Source organism: Alexandromys fortis, unplaced genomic scaffold (assembly GCF_014885135.2).
Source record: "Alexandromys fortis isolate MF-2015 unplaced genomic scaffold, M_Fortis_MF-2015_v1.1 scaffold_9, whole genome shotgun sequence".
Classification (NCBI taxonomy): Eukaryota; Metazoa; Chordata; class Mammalia; order Rodentia; family Cricetidae; genus Alexandromys; species Alexandromys fortis.
In genome coordinates this window covers 556,294-578,894 of record NW_026067892.1, presented here as the reverse complement: position 1 = coordinate 578,894, position 22,601 = coordinate 556,294, and the positions used below count along the sequence as shown (strand labels likewise).

At 57.6% G+C, this 22,601-nt stretch overlaps 1 protein-coding gene across 1 annotated transcript in view; it reads right to left on the bottom strand.

Moving 5' to 3' along the window:
• Positions 1–437: 437 nt before the first annotated feature.
• Itpr3 (inositol 1,4,5-trisphosphate receptor type 3) overlaps positions 438–22,601 on the bottom strand; it is a 66,851-nt gene continuing 44,687 nt past the window's right edge. The window contains exons 21-58 of the mRNA XM_050138729.1: positions 21,805–21,946; positions 21,112–21,311; positions 20,377–20,506; positions 19,944–20,001; positions 18,563–18,728; positions 17,607–17,771; positions 17,456–17,530; positions 16,997–17,122; positions 15,380–15,502; positions 15,093–15,293; positions 13,951–14,202; positions 13,675–13,800; positions 13,462–13,587; positions 11,896–12,016; positions 11,435–11,625; positions 11,132–11,280; positions 10,940–11,048; positions 10,770–10,860; positions 10,515–10,684; positions 8,873–9,047; positions 8,575–8,756; positions 8,250–8,450; positions 8,033–8,143; positions 7,590–7,685; positions 7,377–7,478; positions 7,062–7,148; positions 6,540–6,650; positions 6,267–6,459; positions 6,053–6,178; positions 5,678–5,850; positions 5,124–5,288; positions 4,542–4,734; positions 4,072–4,176; positions 3,869–3,996; positions 3,084–3,249; positions 2,497–2,657; positions 1,392–1,553; positions 438–1,089 (exon numbers count right to left, since the gene is read on the bottom strand). Of these exons, the coding sequence (XP_049994686.1) occupies positions 1,021–1,089; positions 1,392–1,553; positions 2,497–2,657; positions 3,084–3,249; positions 3,869–3,996; positions 4,072–4,176; positions 4,542–4,734; positions 5,124–5,288; positions 5,678–5,850; positions 6,053–6,178; positions 6,267–6,459; positions 6,540–6,650; positions 7,062–7,148; positions 7,377–7,478; positions 7,590–7,685; positions 8,033–8,143; positions 8,250–8,450; positions 8,575–8,756; positions 8,873–9,047; positions 10,515–10,684; positions 10,770–10,860; positions 10,940–11,048; positions 11,132–11,280; positions 11,435–11,625; positions 11,896–12,016; positions 13,462–13,587; positions 13,675–13,800; positions 13,951–14,202; positions 15,093–15,293; positions 15,380–15,502; positions 16,997–17,122; positions 17,456–17,530; positions 17,607–17,771; positions 18,563–18,728; positions 19,944–20,001; positions 20,377–20,506; positions 21,112–21,311; positions 21,805–21,946 (5,427 nt within the window). The 3' untranslated portion in view covers positions 438–1,020. The remainder of the gene's footprint in view (positions 1,090–1,391; positions 1,554–2,496; positions 2,658–3,083; positions 3,250–3,868; positions 3,997–4,071; positions 4,177–4,541; positions 4,735–5,123; positions 5,289–5,677; positions 5,851–6,052; positions 6,179–6,266; positions 6,460–6,539; positions 6,651–7,061; positions 7,149–7,376; positions 7,479–7,589; positions 7,686–8,032; positions 8,144–8,249; positions 8,451–8,574; positions 8,757–8,872; positions 9,048–10,514; positions 10,685–10,769; positions 10,861–10,939; positions 11,049–11,131; positions 11,281–11,434; positions 11,626–11,895; positions 12,017–13,461; positions 13,588–13,674; positions 13,801–13,950; positions 14,203–15,092; positions 15,294–15,379; positions 15,503–16,996; positions 17,123–17,455; positions 17,531–17,606; positions 17,772–18,562; positions 18,729–19,943; positions 20,002–20,376; positions 20,507–21,111; positions 21,312–21,804; positions 21,947–22,601) is intronic.

The following is a 22,601-nucleotide window of genomic DNA, read 5'->3' as shown; positions in this document are numbered from 1 at the left end:
CCTCGCAGCCTGAGGTCTGCATGCCCAGTAAGGATTCACAGGCTTCCTGTTGTGTCGTAAAGCTGGGGAGATGCCAGGATCTGCAGTTAACAGCTGAGAGGCCAAGACTGGGCATCCTGCCGGGCCCTCTGCCACAGAAGACATCCTAGGTCTCTCACTCCAGCCCTCCAGAAGTACGCATGCCAAGGTAGGACAGCAAAGCTGTAGCCACGCTTGAACTGGGCGCAGTGTGTCGGCACCAGGTAGGTTCTGCTGAGGGCTACAAGCCACACAGGCCACCTTAGCCGCTTGAACCTCATGCTCCTATTAGGTCTCACATCCTACAGCAGCCTAGGGGTACAACACATGGCAGTTAGGATCCTGAGCCTGAGGGGAGGCCAGGGCACATTGGCCTCTGTGGCACCAGCTGTGTAGGAAGCAGAGTCCCACTGGTGGACTTGGATTCTATTAATTTATTTAAGGCAATTAACACATTAGTTCTCAGGACACAGGACTTATAAAACACGACACCACAAAGGGAAGAAAAAAGAACAAAATACCACTTTGACACAGCCAGTCCTTGTCCCTGGAGCTTGTGACTCTTGCCTATAAAGCCATCCATCTGAATCAGACTACTTGGACAGGGCCAAGAGTTCACCCTGTCCCCAGCAGGCACAACAGGGTGGGATGACCCCTGGAATAAGTTAAGTATCAAAGCCCTAAGTAGCTAATAACAGCAGGCTAACACCTTCCTGAGGCAGGAGGAAGGCAGGAAGAGCCACAATGTAGTGCTTGGAGATGAGAGGCAGCCGCTTGTAACCCCTGCGAGGACCACTGAGGAGTGTCAGTCACCGCTTCCAGGCTCAGCGGTCTGGAGGACCTAGTGTCCTCTAAGGCACTAAGGTAAACCAAGTCTCCTCAAGGGCTCTGAGCAGGACTGTCGGCTCTGCAGCACCCCTGCTGGCCAGGGCCTGGCTCCCTGACCCAAAGGAGGGGCAGTGCGGTTTGCAGTGGATCTCCGGGGGGCTTCAGGGGCTCTTCTCAGCGGCTCATGCAGTTCTGCACATCCACAAAGCCCAGACGTTGCCTCCGTTTCCGCTGCTCTGTCATCTGAGGTAAACAAGTCTCATCAGGTGACCTAGCTCCCTTCTCCATGGTACCATGAAAGACTGCATCTTCCTCCAAGGGCCCAGCTGCCCTTCAGATAGACACCCCTAACCCCCAGGGTGCCCTCCGCAGGTTGAGCCCTTGACTGGACACAATTGGTAAATCACTAGAAGAGCTATAGGACAGCTGTGGCTATGTGTAGAGGAAGATCGTTCCTGCCACACTGAACCCTTGCAGGCCCGGCCTGGCCGCTGCACAAAGGGCCTCAGGTGGAGACGCTTAGGACCCTGAGGTCATGAACTCACCTGCTCCTTGAGCTCATTGAGCTGGGCGGTGAGGTGGGACACCAGCTTCATGGTGGAGCCAAGTTTCTCCTGCAGGATTCGGATCTCATTCTGCTCGCCCTCGCCCTCGCTGCTCACCAGGGACATTGCACGCATCCGTGGGAACCAGTCCAGGTTCTTGTTCTGAAACAAAGTGCTGGGGTCAGGACCAGTGAGGCGCTGCACAGGGAAAGCCACACCCTTAACCAGGTGCCCAGCAGGAACTGTGTCATGTCATGAGTCCTCCAGGTCCAGCAGACAGGAGGAAGCCAGAGGTGGGCTTCCACTGCCACAGCAAGCTGCCTTTCGTGACATGGCCCTGTCCACTAGTGCTGTGTGCTGGTATCTCTCATCTGCCCACTCCCTGCCACAGCCAAGGCGCAGGAAGGCCAAGACCAGATAACTTCCTCATGCAAGGAAGATGGAGCCACACGGACGGCAGCAACTGTGCATGCGCCATGCAAGGAAGATAGAGCTTTGCGAGCCAGGCCCAGCTAGGGAGGGTTAGCACACGTGCCAAGGAAGGAAAGCCATGTTTCCCAGGAAGGAGGCATTAGCCAGGCAGTTTTCTGGTTCCCTATCACAAGCTGTGAATCCTCAGACCAACAGATAAACCCGAGACAAAACCTCACTGCCGCCATGACTATGGAAATTGGAAGGATTATATTTAATTCCTCTAAGCCTCGTATCTTTAAGCTTCTCTAGGCTCTCTCAGATTGGGACAATGCTGGCTTTCAGAAGCCATTCTCCTTCGCTGTGCCTTCTAAGAGGCCCTGTGGGGCTCAGCATCCCTCAGTGGGGTCTCCCCGCTCCACGCAGCTTAGCACTGCTGTAGAGCAGCCTCCTCCAGGGCTGACGGGTGCCCCGCATGTTCTGTTTCTCCTCCCACCAGCAGAGTGAATCCCATGGCGGCCAGCTGTGAGCAAGGTTGTGCACAGCCAAGGGCTGGCCCCAGCTGCGTCTCCCTTTTTGGCCCAACAAGCTTCAGCAGCTGTCAGCCCTCACTCAGGCAGAGGCCAGCAGATGTCGCGTCTCCTCCCAGGTTGTGAAGCGGCAAGGCCAGGCCTGGGGTGGCGCGGACACTCACCTTGATCATCTGGGCCACGTAGCTCTCGGGGCCCGTGTAGTCTGTCTTGTTCTTGACGCGGACCAGCACGATGAAGTATAGGTAGTTCCACATGTTGTGTTCCAGCTTGATGTGCTCCTCGAAGGACACAGTCTTGTTGTCAAACTTGTCCCTCTCCAGACCTGGGGCACAGGGAGGAAATGAAGCCACCGTGGTGACGGCTTCCCACGGTTCACCCTATTAAAGCTCCCACTGCTAGGCCATGGAAACGCCACTGGGCTCAAGCAGCTGCTCTGCAGGAGGGATGGCAACAGGAGTCTGCCCTGCAGGTAACCCCTACTCTTTGGGCGCTGGTCGCTGGGTTTGGAAGGAGCAATGGACCAGAAGCCTAAGACCACAGTGGCCTCAGGTTCCTCTTTTGGAGGCTCAAGGAGTTGAAGCAGTGGTTTCCCAGGTCCTAGCACAGCTGGCTCTGCTCCCTCTATCCTGGAATGGGCCAGCAGCCATCCACCCTTGCGGGAGCCTTGGCAAGGGTGGAACTGGGGTGCCAGGGCATCGAAGCCTCTAGCAGTGCAGCAGGAAGCAGCCAGGAGAGGAAGGGGCCTCACCACAGATGAAGCATGTGGTCTTGAGGATCTCCTCTTTCTTCTGCTTCTCGCTGCGGAGGTCAGCGAAGGTGTCGATGATCACCCCAAAGATGAGGTTCAGCACAATGATGATGACGATGAAGAAGAACAGGAGGTCGTATACCACTCGGGCAGGAAAGAGGGACTCCTGCACAGCGAGGGGCACCATGAGGACAGTTCAGCAGGGAAGGTGTGGCTCTGGTCACGCCAAGCCCCAAGAGAAAAGTGTGTGGGAGCCTAAGGATGGCAGTGACATCATCTGTCAATAGAAGGAGGCCGCACGGACGTTTGGGAAGGGCTGTTGTGTGTGGCGGTTTGTCCTACAAACGGAGTTTGTTCCTGCCTTTAACTTGGTTAAAGGAAAGGGCAGCCTTCAAGATGCCGAGCCTCACACATTCCAGAACCTTTGTCGAGCCAGAGACTTCTCCCAAACAACTGGGAGTTGATAGCCTATGCAGCCAGCAGCCCTGTGTCCAAGTCCTGAGACTCCTCAGGGCTGACTCAGTGTCCTGCTCCACCCTGCCCGCCCTCTGGTCTGAGCAAGCCAGAGACTGATGCCTGGTTCACACCTTCCCAAGCCTCAGAGCCAAGACCAAGGTCGCCAAGGTGTCCCTTGTCCAAGCCCAAGTGGGCTGGGGTGGGGAGCCGATAACAACTGGCTGAGCATGGGAAGGAGGGAGCATTCACACAAGTGGGTGGGATGGTCCACATGGAGGGAGCCCAGCTGCTGCCTGGCTGGGGTCCAAGGGCAGGGCAGAGTTACTCACATCTTTGGAGGGCTTGCGCAGGATATCACCCACGCCACCACCATTACGCAGTCCGTGGTTCATGACCGTGACGATGCACATGAGCAGAGTGTCACAGGCCCGCTCCGTGCTGTCCGGCTCCTCGTCCTCTGTGGGTGGTCAGTATGCTCAGACCTGGGCTTCCCATTCTGTCCCATCCCGTCCTGCAGGTGTCCCAGCCTTACCGTCTAGGATCTCAGGCACTGAGACCTCCGAGACACAGTCTATCTTGTCCCCACTACATGTGCCCACAAATGTGGCAGCTCCATGTGACATTCCCAGGGTGCTGGCTGGAGGGGATAGGAACAAGATCACAAGGAGATATAACTGTCTGTCTGCTCTTAGCATATCTCTAGTCCGTCCTGAGACACGTCTCTGGGAAGTACCCCCACCTACTGGCTCACACTAAGGCCAGGGAGGGACTCTGTGACTCTGGGCCTGACCCCAGGCCCTTGCAGACACCAGGTTCTGCATGGATGGCTAGTCTACCCCCTCAGACTGCAGTGAATTAGAGCATGCCTAGGGATGCAGGTTGGTGTAGGCTAGATGCTCCCAAAACTCGACAGGAAGGCATGCCCTGTCTGGTGCCGACAGTTACCTGTGCATGCCTACTGTCGCCCACACACACCCACCCCAGAAAGGAAATCCCCAAGACCTCTGGAGTGGTTCCCAGGCAGCCGGTCCACCTCCAGAATGAAGTCATCCTTGAGGAAGAGGAACCCCACGATGGAGAAGAGGTAGACTAGGATGAGGGCCAGGAGGGCAGTTAGCAGGATGGAGCGGCCATTGCGGGTTACACTCTTGATGACATTAAACAGCGTCTCCTCACGGTAGATGAGGTCAAAGAGCTGCAGGAACAGTCCCTCAGTAAGTCAGGCCCTGCCAGTGGGGTCAGTGCTCAGGCTGGAGTGGAGGGGGTTCTAGAAGAATCTGGTTCTAAGAGCAGGGGAGAGTGAGTGGTGTCACAGGTGAGTGGCCAGCAGCCACTCTGGAAGGACAAGGACGGCAGCTCTTGCTGCACTCCCAGGGAAGCACTGTGTTTCCCCCGGAGCTGCTCATTGCCCCTGTGATTCTAGGAGGCTGAGCTGGCGTGAGGCACAGGGCAGAGAAGAAACCTGCTTGGAGTTTCACACTGTTGAGGTCAGGGGTTGGGGAACAAATGCCTGGTCTGGCTGAGCCCAGGGCACGGGTGGAGGGCAGAGTTGGGAGCCCTGTCCCAGCCCAGCTGCAGGCTCACCAAGATGCTGTAGAAGAGCTCATGGGCAAAGAGGCCCAGGACGCTGGTCAGGATGTAGCCTACGTGGTACAAGAACTCCATATCCATGACCATGGCCTTGTAGCCACGGATGAAGGTGCCACGGTTGCCCACGAAGCTCACTACAAACACGATCTTGTTGGTCAGCTGGATGGGAAGGACAGGATGTGGCGGTCAGCACCCCATCCTCAGCCCTGCCACCTAGCCCAAAACAGACGCTAGTTCTGTGGAATGAGAAGTGCTGGTCCCACTTGTGAGAGGTGCGGTTATCAAAGAAGTGGCACAGGGGAAACCGAGGCTCAGCAGGCTGGAGCATAGAAGACCCTAGTCTTATAGTGCTGAGTTAGGAAAAGTCCTTCCCATCTCTTGGGGAACAATAAAACATAAGTTTGATGTCCTCCTGTGCACTGTCAGGCAGTGCATGGTCAGCACCCTGTATTTAATGCCCAAGGCTGCCCTAGTTGTGGGAGAAGCACAGAACAGGCCCAAGAATGGTAGGGGTGAGCAGGGTGGCCAGAGGACCCCACGGCACTCACATTGAGGGCACCCAGGATGTTGAGTGTGGGCCCAATGCCCAAGTAGTAGATGGACCGCAGGATGAGCGCCACGATGAGGGGGCGGACACTGTAGCGCTTGGTGAACAGTGCCGCGATGGAGAAGCAGATGAGGATCCAGAAGAGCAGCGAGATGAGTGGGGAGCCCAGCACGCCTGGGAGCAGTGGGCAGGCGTGAGCTGGCCCCCGTGTGAGTCCCGGAGCCCCCCGAGCCTCCCCTAAGGGCCGGGTAGACCTGCTGCACCCCACCTCTGGCTCACATACCCACAGACTATCTCCCAGGAGGACAACCCGTCTGTCCCGTGAGCCACACTTGCCCCGTGACATGCAGAGGGCCCACAGGGCAGTGCCCCTCACCTGTGGACGCTCCCTCTACGTAGGGGTAGAAGAAGGCGATGATGATGTTGATGAACACAGCCAGGTTGAAGGAGATGCTGCCCCACAGTGTCATGCGGCGGGAGAACCAGTAGATGAGCGGCATGCCTGTGGAGACAGTATGGCGTCAGGGCCCAGGTGGACAGCCCCTCTGCCCCGGGGCACCCAGGAAGGGGAGGGTGCCCCCGGTCCTCACTGCGAAGCCGGCGTTGCCACTCCATCTCGTTATGCAGGAACGAGGACTGGTCGAAGAAGTCGCTCACTTTGCTGCCCTGCTCGTCCTGCTCGGTGGTGGTGAAGAGCCGGTGCTTGGTCTCCTCTGTCAGAAACTGGCAGATGCCAGGCACGGGGAACACAATCTGCTCCATGCTTCGGTCTTGCCGCACAATCTGATGGGTCAGGCAACACCTGGTCACGCTGGGAGAGGCCCTCACCGCCCCCAGCTCACGCCCAGCGTCCTCCACCTCACCTCAATCTGCGAGGTATGGTTCTCATAGTAGGCCAGAGGGTCTTCTTCCTCCTCCTGGGCAGGCACCGAGGACTTGAGCATCTGGGACAGCTGCTTGTTGTTGAGACTGAGCTGGGGGCAGAGGTGCGGACACTGGGTCAGCCCTGCAGCCATCCAGAGTGCTGCTTGCAGGGGTGACCAGCCAGCCAGCCCGGACGTAACTCACTCAACCGTGATGGGGGAGTTAGTGCCCTCTTCAGCCCTGCCTGAGGTCCTGTTAGAATATTCCAGAAGTGCCCCAGATGCAAGGTCTTGCTTTCATGTCTATTTCAAGGTTACAGCACCACACCCCAGTCTAGCTGCAAGCCCCACTCACAGCCTCTAGGCTGGCTTCAGAGGAACACAGCTTGCTGTCTCTAGCCTGCTCCTAACTTATCCCACATTCCTGCCCTCAGGACACAGCTGTTCCTTGGCTGACACCAGTCCATCCAACCCCCCCAAGCAGGCTCCACCCCCAGACTCTCAGCCTGCTACCTGCCTTACCATGGAAGAGATGCCCTCCGCCTCCTCTTCCTGGATGCGCCGCACTGGCTTCAGCAGGTGCTGCAGCTGTTTGTTGTGCCTGGAAAGCTGCAGAGGGCAGGACAAGACAGCTGTGAGCACTGCTGCAGGGGACAGGACAGCTGTGAGCACTGCTGCAGGGGACAGGACAGCTGTGAGCACTGCTGCAGGGGACAGGACAGCTGTGAGCACTGCTGCAGAGGACAGGACAGCTGTGAGCACTGCTGCAGGGGGCAGGACAGGACAGCTGTGAGCACTGCTGCAGGGGGCAGGGCCGCAGGGGGCGGGGCCTGGTACCTGAAGTGCTAGGATGTAGATGTTGTGGCCCACTTCACGTGGGCTCACCTCTGAGTTCTCCCGCTCCTCCTCCTGCAGGTAGGCCTTCTTGATCACATCCACCTGCAGGGGCAGAGAGCAGCAACACTTGCTGTTTGTCATGCCCACTCCTGGGGTGCTGACCAGTACCTGTACCACCCACGCAACCCTCTCCTGCTGCCAGCCTGTCCTCACCAGCTCCTGGGGCCTCAGGCTGATGAGGATGCGCTCCGCATTCTCACTGTCGTGCCGACTCTCCATCAGAGCCAGGAGCAGCTTGGAGGCGTTGTCCTGGGCAGGTACAGGAGGCAAGCCGAGTCTGAGGACCCCATCATGGGCCCTTAACCTCCTCACACTTTGCTCTCAGGCGCTGGTATGCTGAGAAGTCTCCAGTGCATCAACCCCAGCCAGCCTTACCCGCCCTAGGCAAACATGTTTGAGCTCCCAGACACCCCCTCACACACACGCAGGAAGTCCTCAGGGGAACCCAAGATGACTATGATGTCTGTTCACACATGTACCCCTGTGTAGTCAGTGCAACCTGCACACGCACAGAAGAGTCCGCCCCCCATACAGCATAATCCAGCACATGTGCTCAGCACCCTTGTCACTCACAGGAGCTCACCACCGGGCCCCACCTTGAGCTGCAGCACCAGATCCATGCGGTACTTGCAGAGTGGGCTGATGTCGTTGAGAATCAGAGCTGTGATGATGTCGATGCCGTTGGATTCATGAGTCACAATGCAGGTCTGACAGGAGGCAGTGGGAGACGCATCAGAGTCTGGGTGGCCCTGCACCCCCTGCCCCCTCACTCAGCTCCTTCACGGGCACCACTGCCACCATGAGGCTGCTCACCTGGTTCTCGTGGCATGGGCCCTGGCAGTACTCTGTGAGGGTCTCCAAGGTCTGGATGACGAGGCCCACGTTGTCCTCGTTGATGTAGAGCCCCAGCAGCCCCAGCCCTCCCGTCGTGCTGCCGCACATGATGTCCAGGAACTGGAGGGTCTCACACACCAGGTTGTAGTTGGTCTTGTTGTTCTGACAGCGCAGGAAGTTCTGTGGAGCACAGGCAGGGTGGGCATGGCACGGCAGTCATACCACCAGGAGGACATCAGTGCCAGCGGCTTTGCCAGGGATGCCGGCTGACTGGAGTGGGTGCAGGCGCCGGCGGGGCACTCACCTGGAGGTCGCGGTTGTGGTTCTCACACAGCAGCTGCAGGAAGCGCAGGATAGGCCGCATGATGAGCACGGCCGTGCCCATCTCGTTGCTCTGCACGCGCTCACCCATCTCGTGCCCCCGGTGCAAGCTGGGGCCCAGTGAATAGCGGGAGGAACTAGGCATGGAGAAGGATGCCACACGGCCTGGGGGGCAAGGCTTGATAAGGCCGCGGCTATTGGAAGCCTCTCCCTGTCGGTGAGACCCCTGGCCCCTAAGGTCTCGTCCTGCGTCCCCCACATCAGGTCTGCCTGGTGCTCACCTTTGGTGGTGGGGTCTGCTGGCTCACGGTCCTCGCGAGGCTGGCTGCCCAGGTCACTCATGTTGACAGCAACTGTGGACTTGGTCTCCTGCTGGGCTCGCTTCATGCGGTCATGCAGCACTTTGAAGAAGCGCTCCGACTTCTTGTCACTTGTCATCAAGTTGTAGAAAGATTTCTGGAGATGGAGGGGAGGTGGCAAGCAGCCTCAGCACTGTGCCCTGCTCTGGGTGGCCACGGTGAGCCTCACAACCCTCACCACAAATCGAGTGGTGGCTAAGTGTAATCCTAACCTAGGCAGTGGCAGCAGGAGCATCAGGAATTCAAGGGCCTCCTTGGCTACTTACTGAATTTGGACAACCATCACTCAACGCAGAGGAAGTCTGGGAGGCACGTGTACCCTGAGACAGAAGCTAGGGACCCCAGCAGTTAATAGGGGAGGCCAACCCGCCATGACCACAGTGCTGGAGAGGGAACACTGTGGGCTGCCTTCTGCCCAGCCCCTGCTGGCCACTGCAGGAGCTGCCACGCATTTCAGCAAGAGGGATCCCTTAGAGGCCTGAGTCCTGTCCTTCCGGTGCATGCAGCCTTCAGTGGCTCCATCTCCCTCGGAGGAAAAGCCTCAGCCACTCAGGGCCACGAGGCCATGGGAGAGCCTGTGAGGCCCCAGGCCTTCCCTCCTCCGGCCCTTCATGGCCACCCCTCATTCTTCTCCCCAGGCTTGCCGTCACTGTTTGTTGGTTCCCCCCTCTGTGCTAAGGAGGAAACCTAGGTTACCATGCACTAGATCACCAGCTCCATGGCTGATTTTTTAATTTTTTTCTTTTGAGACAAGTCTCTCAGCACAGCCCTGGCTGTTTGGAACTCGCTACCGACCAGGCTGGCCTCCAGCTCACAGAGATCTGGCCTGCCTCTGCCTCCCGACTGACCGCTGGCTGGCATGCACGGCCACCTATTGTTTCTTTATACTAAGGACAAGCGTGAATGTCAGTACCCAAGCTGCCGTGAAGTTGCTCTGGAGTCCAGGCAAGCCCTGAGCCTGGGATCCCCTGCCTTGACATCCCGAGTCGCTGAGATGGCAAGTCATCCACTGGGCCCAGCCTGTGGCTCCCTCTAACCCAGCCCTGTGTCCTGCACTCCATGTCTGCTGTCTCAGGTCCTGCTGCCCACTGTCCGTGACATGTTTGCTGCTGAGTGCTGAAGAGGCAAGCGTGAATGAATGAATGAGTGAATGAATGAATGAATGAATGGGGCCAGAGGAGTGGGCAAGTGTGAATGAATGAATGAGTGAATGAATGAATGGGGTCAGAGGAGTAGGCAAGTATGAATGACGGACTGAGTGAATGAATGAATGGGGCCAGAGGAGTAGGCAAGTGTGAATGAATGAATGAGTGAATGAATGGGGTCAGAAGAGTAGGGGCTTTGGAATAATGAGGCCTGGGCTCCAAAGCTGAGGAGAATGGAGAGGAGGCAAAGACAAGCCTGAGCAGACACCGAGATGCCAGAATGGTGGCCCTAGTGGGACAGGACAGTCGGTAGGAGGCAGGCCTGGGTAGATTCAGAAGGTGGAGCGCCCCACTGCTTGTCCCCAGCACCCAGGCCTCAGCACCGCCAGAGAGGAGGCCTCTCTGCTTCAACCCTGCACCTGGATCTCAGTGTTGCCTCCGTCCAGCAGGCGGATGGCCAGGCCGATGCTCTCCTGGAAAATCTTCTCTTTCTTGGTGCTGGTGATAAGGTCGCAGACCAATTTGGTGGCCCCCTCCTTGTCCAGGCGGCACTGGGTGGCTGCGATGGCTGACCAGTCCTGGTCTGGGCCTTGGGGAGACGCTCGTATGAGAGGCAGTGGTTGGAGGCAGGAGCCAGCACACAGGGCAGGGCGGGGCTGGTCCATGACACTGACCAGAGCCTGTGGGGTCAGGGAGCTCGCCCCGGGAGCTGGACTTCCGGTTCTGGAGGTAATTCTGCAACAGCATCTTCCGCAGCTGGTTGCCCTGGAAGGTCAAGATGAGGCGCTTGGTGAGCAGCGTCCTGCGTCCGAGTCCGCTCCGGCCCGGTGCTGTCGACACTCACCCGGTCCCCATACTTGCTCTTCTTCTGCAGCATCTGCTGCAGCGTGCGCAGCACCTTCACGCACAGCTTCTCCTCCGACTCCATGAGGCCCTTGGTGTGCCTGATGAGCCTGGAGCAGAGGCAGAGGCTTAGGGGCCACCCGCCCCAGGGTAGCCCAGACCCAGGTCACCACACCCCTCCTTCCCTGCTCACTTGGACAGGAAGCCCCCACTCTCACAGCGCTGGTAGGCCTCACTGCCCTCCAGAAAGAGCAGCTCGGGCCAGTGCAGCATGTCCACCAGCACCGAGAGCTCAGCCTGCACCAGCGGCTTCAGCCGTTCTTCTAGGGCCGTGATGATGTCCTGGGAGGGAGGGCAAGGTCACCACCTGGTCAAGATGACCAAGGTGTGACCATATCCCATCCCCCAAACACTGTACACCACCTGAGGGGCAGGGGCAGCAACCCCCTCCTCCCCAGAGCAGGCCCAGCCTAAGGGCCCAGGCAGCCACTCCCACCTGCAGCTTCTCGATGATGTTCTTGTAGTCCCACTGGTTGGCGGTGGGGATAACTCGAGGGAAGGTCCTTGTGGCCGTCTTGTAGTTGGCAGCACTGCGTTGGGCTGCAGCTGCACAGCTGCCCCCACTGCTGAGCAGGGCACTCATGTGCGCATCCAGATCCATGGGCAGTAAGATGGCCCGGCTCTTGGCTACGAGAGAGGGCAGAGCTGGAGGACAGGAAGAGGCAGGCAGGCCAGAGTGGGGCAGGCATGAGTGTCGCCTGTGCCCCCCAACACACAGGGGACCCGGCACCACCTCTTGCCTGGATCACTTGGAAACACATCAGCAAAAGAGAACAAGAGTAACTCCAGCTGGCCACGACCGCCCTGGGTGACTTTCACGCTCAGGGATAAGGTGGTCGCTATGGGGTTGGCGTCCCCAGCAGGGCGCACCGGGAAAGGTCCGGCATGGGTACTCACCCACCATGGCGAGGGTGCGGACACAGGCCTCCACGGAGCCTTTGTGTTGCTGCTGCAGCCATGGACACTCCAGCAGCCGCGTGGTGGATTGCAGCAGCTGCACCACAATTGTCTGGTGTGTCTGCAGGAGAAGAGAACCGGAGGCAGCTCAGCCACCCCACCAAGGTGGGGCACGGGCACCCTCACTACCACCGTATGCCTTTGGTCTAGACAGAAAGTCACCAATTGGTTTAGCACTGAACAACCTCCCTGACGGTACAGGGCCGCCACGTAAGAACTCCCCACAGCGACAGCCCCCCCCCCCACAAGACTGAACACGGCAGCACACACCTTTAGACCCTGCTTGCAAGAGGCAGAGGCAGGCAGATCGGTGAGTTGGTTGACCCAGTCCCAAAATACAAAGCACAATTAAAAACCAAACAAAAAATAATGAAAGAAAAGATAGACTCTGGGCCAGTGACATAGCTTAATAGATAAAGGTGTGTGTCGTGCAAGCCTGGTGACCTCAATTTGATTTCTAGAGCATAGGTAAGGCTAAAAAAGGCCCTGACTCCACAGCATTGTGTCCTGACTGCTACATGCTCACCCCTTATCCAGCACGTACACACGCGCCCACACATAATAATAATACTGATACATTCTAAAGGTCTATTTTAAGTTCTGCTTTATCCCATTCTACAGCTAGTCTGAGGCTGTGGGGGAACCCATACTTTTTTTTTCTTTTTGAGACAGGCTGGCCTTGAACTCAGAGACCCACCTGCCTCTCCTTCCCAAAGTGCTGGGCTTAAAGGCCTGGTGTTCCTAACCTTCTATTTACTCCTCTCAGAGCTAGCCTGGTGCCATTGCTGGTCTTGAACCCATGGTTGCCACTTCCATGGGGTTCTTCCCCATCCTCTGGGTTTATAATTTAGGCAGTGCCTCGGAGCCCTCCTCAAGGAGACCTGGGACTCTGCTGTGGTTCTCTGTGACCCAGGTCAGCCCCTGCACGGTGATGCCAGTGAGACACGGGGCTGCCTACCTGCCCAGCACCCACGGACAGTGCAAGGGTTCTGCTGCCCTGGGCAGCGGTCACATACACCTCACCACCCCAGGCCCTGACTGAGGGATTCCTGTGTTAATCTTGTCAATCCCACGGGACCTCCTAAGTCAGTGTGGAGTGTGTTCATGGGGTTTCCAGAAAGATGGAAGACCTATCCCACACATTTGCTGCACCCACCCATGGGGTAGAACCCAATGTGAATAAAAAAGAGGGTAAGCCGAGTGCCGGTATTCATTGCCCTTTGCTTCCTGTGTGACTGTGGATGAAGTGTGACCAGTCACCCCTGCTCCTGCTGTCAGGATGGACTGCACCCCCAAACAGCCAGCACTGCCCCCATTCCGTGGATTGTTCCTAGTCGGTTACTCTGTACCGTTCCCACTGTCTACCCTGACCCACGTCTGGGGCGTTTGTTACACGGAAGATGACTGATATACTTTATTTTGCTGCATCTTCTCGTGCTCATGTAAGCAAGGCTGTGCTCCACAGGAGAGCCATGAGAGTGGCCATGTTTGATGCGGGCTGCTCACCTGCAGCGACGTGCTGTTCTCTGAAAACGGGGAGCTGAAGAAGGCGCTGATGGTGTCCAGGACCACAGTGAGCACGTACTTCTCTAGGGTGGGATCCGCCAGACGCTTCTCCCGTTTGTTGCAGACCTACGGAGGAGAGTCATACGGGGAGATAGAGCTACGTACAGGTCATCCCTCCACCCAGAAAGCCCAGCCCTGGCCCCCAGAACAGACCAGAGCCATGTCCAGGGTGAAGTTCTCGAAGAGCGTCCAGATGTGGTTGCTGGTGTAGATCTCTTTCATCTCCACCTCCGTGTCCACATAGCAGTGATTCACGAAGTTCACGTACGCCATTTTAACCTGGGCAGCAGGCGAGGTGTGTCAGCAGTGCCTGCCCAGGCTCTTCTTAACCTGCCGACTTCCCCACGTCCCTGTCCTCTGCCAGTCCCCCAGTGTGGCTACACCACAGCCGTCTCCCGGCTCTGCCCCCCTCACAGCCCGAGCGCGCACCTCCGTGATGCAGTCCTCATGGGTCACCACAGACACCACGTCCTCCAGAGGCAGTAGGGAGGTGCACTTGATCTCCGTGTAGACATTCTTGCCCTCGGCACAGGCGGCCAGCAGGTCCACCAGGGAGATGTGGTACATGAGGGGGCTGTGGTCCTCCACGCCGTCTCGGGCTGCCTTCATCATGTCCAGCAGATGGGCCAGGGAGGCCTTGTCATTGTAGAACACTACCACATCGTCACCCGCGTTGGTCAGCTGTGATGGGAGGCAGGTGAGAGTCAGAACCCTCGCCCAGCAGCCCCAGGCACCACCTCTATCCTGTGCGCTTCAGGGCAGGCAGAGACCATGACCCCATGACCTGATACCCATTTTGAAAGTTTTGGTTTCTGAAACAGTTTATATAACCCAGGGTAGCTTTGAAATCACTATGTAGCTGAGAATAACCCTGAACTCTTTTTTTTTTAATTGTTGGTTTTCACTTATTTTGTGTATATGGGTGTTTTGCCTGCATGTGTACAGTACCCACAGAGCCCATAAGAGGGTGTTGCATTCCTTGAACCTAGAGTTAGATGGTCATGAGCCAGGGCTGGGACTTGAACCCAGGTCCTCTGGGAGAGCAGACAGTGCTCTTAACTATGGAGCCATCTCTCCAGCCTGATCTGAATTCTTGGTCCACATCAGCCTCCTAAGTGCTGGGGTCACAGGTGGGAGCTATCTTGCCTGGCTTCCTGCCTAAGTTTCGGGTTCCTTGACTGATGCGTCCAGCCCTCTTCCTTCAGAGACCTTGGCCGTGGATCCAGAAAGTGTCCAAATCCCCTCAGCCTCCAGAATGCGCACTGTACTGAGGCGGATTCCGCCTCTCTCCTCTCCCCCTCAGTCAGTGTTATCACGGCCAAAGTAGACTGCTTCAGCTTCAGCGTCTCATGTGACATCACCGCCTGTCCCTGCCCTCCCCAGCCCGCCGTGAGATACTCCCAGGGAACAGACCTCCCAGACTGGGATCAAGGCTCAGCCCCCGCTCTCGCTCTCCCTGTTTTGGGTGAGCGGATGTTTGTGCATTCCTACCATGCGCCAGGCCCAGAAGCCCAGCTTCTCCCGGCCCCCAGGACCCGCCGCCCAGCCCCTGTGGCCCAGGCCGCCCTCACCTCAGTCATGATCATGTCCTGGCACTTCTTCACGTACTTGCCCTCGGCTTTGATGACCGTGTGCAGGAAGTCCAGGTACTGCACATGGCGCCCGTGAGTGGCCAGCAGGTGCACAAAGTGCTGCAGGACGGGCTCGCTGATCTCGGAGCACAGCTGGTAGTTGTTGAGGAAAATGTGCTGCATGGTCTCGGCCTCCAGGAGCTGTGGGGGGCAGCGGAGGCCGTCAGAGAAGGGTACGGCCCATCAGGGACCCTGCGCAGGTGCCCGTCCGTCTGCGCATGCCTCACCCCAGGCGTGAGGAAGAGCTGCAGGTGCTTGTGCAGCAGGGCCTGGTTGCCAGGGTTCCCGGCGCAGAACTTCTGCAGGAACTGGTGTGTGTAGCGCAGGATCTCCAGCATCTTGTTGTCACTCTGTGTGCAAAGAGAGGCTGCTGGGCCGCCGGGGACAGGGAGGGACACACACACACACACACACACACACACGCAGGCCTGAGTGGCTGGAAGCAGTCAGGACCCAGTAAGTTGCTAGACCAGGGTTAAAAAGCACAGGGAATGGCAGGTATGGCGCACGCCTTTAATCCCAGCATTCGGGAGGCAGAAGCAGGTCAGTTAGTGTCTGAGTTCGAGGCCAGCCTGGTCTACAGAGTGAGTTCCAGGACCAGTTCCAAGCTATAATGGTTGTTATGTGAGGGCCCGGCCCACTGGGTAGTGCCAGCCTGAGCAGGTGGTCCTGGGTTGTATAAAAAGCAGGCTGAGCGAGTCATGGAAGCAAAGGCAGCCCCCTTTCCTAGCCTGCTTCAGACTCTGCGCACTTCCTGTATGATGGGAGATCACATGCACCTCCTATATGCTCTGGGATTCTCCCCAGGATGCTTTGGGTCCCGGTCTCTGTTAGAGCAGGAGAAAGCTAACTAGGATGCTTCTCTAGCCTGGGGTGATCTGGGTTTGACCCCTAGAACCCATGGCCAGGTGGGAGGAGAGAATACTTGTCTGCTGTGTGTGCACGCACACACACATTAATTTTAAAAAGTCAGGGTGCAGCCTGAGACTTGTAAGATCAGCTCAGGGGCCGTAAGTGACTCCCAGCCATTAAGGGCACATGCTGCTCTTGCAGAGGACCCAGGTTCAACTCCCAGCACCCAGACCAGATGGCTCACAACCACCTATAAATTCCATCTCCAGGGGACCCGACACCCTCTTCTGAACACTGAGCATGTGCACACAAACGCAATTATTAAAAAAAGTCAGCCAGGGTGAGGGGCTGGGGGTCAAAGACAGACAGAGGCTAAGTGAGGGAAAGAGATGGACAAGGTATCGTGGACCCATTGGGATAAGGAGCTGAGGGGCAAAGGGCCAGAATCGGGACCCTTTCCTAGCGCTGTGACCTTTAACAGTTTCCTCATGTTGTGGTGAGCCTCCACCATAAAATTATTTTGTTTCTACCTCATAACTATAATTTTGCTACTGTTATGAATCGTAATGTAGATGTGTTTTCTGATGGCCTTAGATGACCCCTGTGAAAAGTCCCTTGATCCCCAACACAGAGAGAGGTCAAGACCCATCGGTTGAGAACCACTGGTCTAGCTGGAGCTAATAGACAAGGTTAGCCCAGGAAGGGAAGGAGGCGGAGGTTGTGGTTGATCAAACTCAAGGGCTGTGTAGCTCAGAGGAAGGATGTGAGCGTTACATGAGCAAGGCTCTGAGTTTGATGCCCAGCTCCACTGAGAGAGGGGGAAGGGGAAGAATCACAGCAAATCAGAGCAAGAGGTGGGGGGGGGGGGCAGTATCAAAGGTTGAAGCAACCAAGGAGCAACTCAAAAGAGCAGGCGGGCAACTGGCTTGGCTGAGGCTGGCCCGAGGGCTGCAGTACACTGGTCCAGAGCAAGCGGGCTGGATGCCAATCACCTTGTCATAAGGGATCTGCAGCAGGTCCAGCATGACCTTGTGGGCATCCATATTCTTCAGCAGCCTCTGCTGCTTCTTCCTCATCTGCTCCCCGACCCCACACATCTTGTTCAGCCTCTCCAGGATCTGCAGGGGAGACAGGGAGATGGGAGCCTGCTGCCTCCTCCTCAGGGTGCCTCCTCCACCTGGTCTGCCGCAGGACAGGAGAGGGGAAAGCCTCTGGGCTGCCGCTACTGAATCAGGTCATCCAGGCAAAATCCCATCCCGCCCCTAAAGTGCAGAGCAAAACGCAGAATCTCATTAAATTCCTTCGGCTTTAAAATAACTCTCGGGGCCTTGGCAGGGCTGTTTGGAACATGCCAGAAAGCTGGGAGGAGCCCCTTCTGAGTCAGGTTCGAGCCAGCTGCAGGACACTTCCCGCCCCTCGCCTGCCCGCCCACCCGCACCCTCGCCACTCACGCCCTTGACAATCTGGTAGTTCTCACTGCTCCTCTCCCCATGCGGCTGCAGAAATCCCTCCTCATCCGAGGGCCGCTGAGGACACAGAAGACAGAGTCATCCGGGTCCCTCACTTTGGGGCACCCTGTTTGGCTCCCAGAAGCCAGCTCACCTCCTTCTTGTCCTTGGTGGCGCCCGCCTCCCCCTCCTCGCCCTTGCCGCTGCCTTTCTTGTCCACCCACAGCTCCGACTTCTCCACCATCGTCCGCAGCCGGTCCAGCTCTGACTTGATCACCTTATAGTTCTCCACATCCTGGGCTGAGATCAGCAGCTGGACCTGCACAGGGAGGGTGTAACCAGGCTCGTGGGGCATATGTCCCCACATCTGCTGTCATGCAGGGAGCTACAGTGCCCTCTCTAGACCAGGACCCCACCCAAGCGTCACCTCCACCTCCACCTGTTACAGACCCCTCCCCTCCAGGAAGCCCATACTCCCCGCCCTGTGCTAGCACATGGACTGGATGCGGTTACTGAGATTCGGGTCACACACCACTGTGACCTGTCACTGGGCCACTCAGATGCCGAACAGGCAAGGGGAAGCGCTGTTGGGTCACTGAACCCTGAGTGGAGAGACCCAAACTCTAAGGACCAGGGCCTGCACTGGTTCCTCCTCCCTCTCCCTGGGCCTAAGCCTCATGGCCTCTTCTCACGTGGGGCTGGGAGGGTGCACTGGGCCATGTTCTTTTCTCATGCAGGGCTGAGGGGGCGTCACGTTACTGAGGGAGTTGGGGAATTCTGGGAGAATTCTGGAGAATTGAATGCGAGCTGGTGCCAAGGACCAGTTCATGAGCGCTTGCTAAATAAATGCCTGCCCTGATCAACAGGCATCTCGCGGGAGGCTGTCAAGGGGCCATGATACCACAGTGACAGACACCAGGCAGCTCAGTGAGGGAAGCCTGCAAGCCAGACTTGGTAGGGGATGGTGTGCCTAGAAATGAGTTGGGCCGGGAGGTGCCAAGGGTGGCTGAGGCTGGATCCTCCCCTGCAGGATCTGAGCAAGGCTAAGTCCTTAGGTGAGCCCACTGTCCCTGTCAAGCAATGAGCAACTAGATCCCTGTGGCCCCTCACCTGCTTGAAGGTGTGCATGGCCTCCTGGCGCTGGCTGAAATGCTTGAAGAGCAGCTGCAGGGCGCCGGAGACGAGAGGCGCGTAGTCGTGCATGGTCAGATGCAGCAGCACGCGCAGGAACATGCGGCCACCTTCATCGTCCACTTCTAGCATGCTGCTGGTCTTCCTGCCAGCACGGTGGGCAAGGGTGGGAGCCAGTGACCGAGGGCATGGGTGTGTCCTGCCACTGCAGCAGAACCACATCCCAGGTACCACTCGTTCACCACAGCTGCCTTTCCCGCCCGCGCGCAGAGAACCCCCACCAAGGGATCCGCGTGTCTCTTGGGCATCCTCAGGATAGCCCCAGCCCAGACCCGGATTGCAGGAACCTTTCGTGTGAGATCCACAGCCTCCTCCCACACACACACACAGAGGATACCAGCTGAGCCTGGGGGATTGCTACCAGTAAAAACCAGATATTTCTGCATCACCTCAGGGTTGTAATGACAATTGTGAATTACCATTTATGTTCACTGCGGGCTGGAATCACGCTGCTAATTACACCCACCCGTGCAGCTGCTACTTAACACGCTAACAAAGAGCCACATACGTAGCTGCTACTTCCGATTCATTTGCTTCAGCATTTTGATAACTGTTTCAAGGTATTTTTCCTTGAAATTTTGTGAGCTTTATTTTATGAATCTATTCTGTTCTATTACTAACGTGTTCTTGTTTGTCTTTTGAGACAGGATCTCATGTAGCCCAGGCTGGCCTCAAACTCACTCTGCAGGGAAAGGTTCCCTTTGGGCTTCTGATCCATCTGCCTCCACCTCCTGAATGCTGGGGTTACAGGTGTGTAATGCCACACCTGGCCTATGCGGTTCGGGGGATTGAACCCAGGACTTAGGATTGCTGGATAAGCACTCTACCCACTGAACTCGATTCCCAGCGCCTATCTTATGAAGACAGCGGAGTTCAGAGAAGAGATCCACTGAGTGCGGGAGATGCTGAGGAAGGCTGGCGCCCAGGGGCGGAGCCTCTCAATGACTCATCCACTCCAGCACTGAGGGGTGGGGTGGGGAGCACCATGCTGCAACTCCCATCTCACCCTGCTGTGAGACAGGACAGCTGCCCAGCCGCCTGCCTGAGCTCTGCTGAACACAGAGGCAGCTGCCCTGCACGAAGGTGGGGAAGCTACCAGAATGGCTAGGACCTCTATACCATAAGGATGGGCAAGTCAGGGAGGGTCAGAGCCTGTAGCGGGCGAGGGTCTTCTGGGGGATGCAGTGGAGGCAATGACCAGCCCTCAGCCCCAGGAAACCCAGGTTGTCCAAATAGGGGGTCTTATGTAGACAACCTGTCCCCAACCTTGAACTTGAGCCCACCTCAACCCCAGCCTCACCCTACTCCAAACATGGCCTCTGCCTGCTCCCCGATGCGGTCCAGATTCATGTTGGCAGCTGTGGGAAGAGTGACAGACGTGGGCTAGAGAGAAACCAGGTATGGGGGGGGGTTCCAAAGCAGCCCAGACGTTCCCGCAGTCCCTTCTGCTTGTCCCCCCCCCCTTTGTGAGGGCACAGAGCTTCCAGACTGGGAGCATAGAGCAGGACACTTAGCAGCCCAAGGAAGCCCAGACCCTGGCCAACTCCTGGTGGGATATGACCAGGACCTTAGTCAAGTCCTGGCTTCCCCACTTGGGAAGGGTCCCTCCCTGCTCCTCACTGAGGGCATCAGAGGGACAATGGAATGCATTTGGGGAGTAGAAAGGATGGGCTGGGAGCTGCAGACAGCGGTGGTGGCAGGAGACAGGGGAGGCAGCAGGAAGCAAGGCTCACTGGTGGAGTCGAAGGCGGGTGCCGTGCCGTCCGCCCCGCTGTCCTGCATGGGAAACACCTCCACAAACTCCTTCTTGAAGACTGACAGCAGGTAAGAGATACGGTAGTCCAGACGCACATTGAGGATGAACTAGACAGACAGACAGACAGACGATGTGAAGACCAGTCTCCCCGGGAGCCCTGCCGCTCCAAGAGGGGTAAGGGGGCCCCAGAACGGGCTCTAGCACCCCACTACTCAGGATGCTCCAAGGCACTGAGACAGTAGTCCTCTCCCTGGCTCCTGGCCCAGTGATGGTCGCCTCCTCTCAGCATGGGGCAGTGAGCCCCTCACACCCTAGGCCAGACAATGACTGGACACGCATAGAGATTTCCCAGGTCAGCTGGCCAAACTGTCCTTCCAGCTACTCTGCCAACAGCCCTCTCCAGGAGGGAGAATGGAGGTACAAAGACAGGGTTTGGGGACCCGTGACTAACCTCTGTCTTCACAGGACAGAAACCCCACCCTTGACTTTCGCTCTGCCACCCTCATGTCCTCTGGTCACAAGGACCTCATCATTAATCCCTCTATAGGGAGCAACATGTCTGTGTGGGGCTCAAGTCCCCAAGTAATGTCAGTGCTGCTGGTCCAAGAAGAACCTTGAGGACCAGTGGGCTGAGCTAGATAACACGGCAAAACCCTGTGATCCTGAACACCAAAGGCCCTGCCCTGGGACCTCCCACCCACCTGCCCAGCACCTGCAGGATCTCCAGGATCTTCAGCTTGGTCTCCATCACCACAATGTCTTCATTATCCTCAAACTTGCTTCTGTCCAGCGGCTCAGGGACACCCGCTCCGGAAGGCAGGCTGGAGGCACCGAAGACAGACTGCTTACGGCTCAGCACCATCGTAGACATCATGTGTCCCACGCCCTGGATGGACCTCCGCACATTCTTGCCTGTGGGTCACAGAAGGGGTCACGGGGGTCTCTGCTGTGGGACAAAGGCTAAAAAGGGACAGGGTCAATTCAGGCAGGCTTGGGGCAGGGGTGGTGGGGGGAGCTTTACACCGAGTCTGGGAAAACAAAAAGCAAGTGGGTAGCGTGGAGATGAGTGAATTCTGTGTGGATTCTGTGTGAAGCTGAGAGCCACAAGAAAGTGTGAGGGACTGCGGGGACACTGTGCCAGCAAGGCTGAAACCAGGGACCAGACCCCAGCATGGTTCAGATGACTGTGTCCTGGGGTTTCAGGGAGACTGCAGACAGAGAGCTCCTGTCCTCTCCACGCCCTTCCCACACGGTGATTGGGCTGCACCCTACTCCACTCCAAGGCTAAGCAAGACCCCGGAGTGTCAGGGCACCTGGGCTGGAGGATGGAGGGGGCTGGTGGCAGGGCCAGGAAGCAGGTAGCGCTGGGGGTACCAGGAAAGAACTGAAGGGGGCCACGCCTCACCACCAGGCTCCTCGTAGGCCTGCAGCATGGCTGGGGGTGCCTGGACACAGTCAATGATGCCCAGCAGAGTGCGAGTGAGCCGCAGCAGCTCGCTGAAGCTGTAGAAGCCGAAGTAGATGAGATTGTGCGCCAGGCTGACCACCTGTGGAGGGGTGGGGCCAGGTGAGGGTGAGCAGAGGCTTTGTGGAGGGAACAGACCAAGGCGTACAAACGTGTGGCTGGGGGCACGGGGGTAAGTGGAGCCGGTGCCCACGGTGGCAGTGGGGTGTGTGATTTTGTGGGGACAGATCAACACATCCAGAGGTGTGGCTTTTTTGGGTTAGAACAGGGGCCATGGTTTTCAAGCTGGTGATTGTTCAAGGGGAGAGTGTGGCTGCTGGGGTCCAGACAGGATGGAGAAAACCATTATGTAGGTATGTCCAGAGGATGGAATTCCCAGGAGGGCAGCGCCCGGGAAAGGCAGCCTCTGGCTGATGGGTTGAGTGGACTCAGCCTAGCTGCTCTCTTCTGGGCACTGAACTCCGGGGAATCTGTCCACTGGGGGCTTCAGCTATCTACAAGATTCCCTGGTAGGCGAGGGCACCAGGAAAACGGGGTCATGGACCCTACAACCCATCCCTGGATGTAGACCAAGGCCCAGGGAGGTGCAAACCACAGCCCACTACCCGCCAGCCCCGCACCCACAGCCCACTACCTGCCAGGCCCGCACCCACGGCCCACTACCTGCCAGGCCCGCACCCACAGCCCACTACCCGCCAGCCCCACACCCACGGCCCACACCCATGGCCCACTACCCG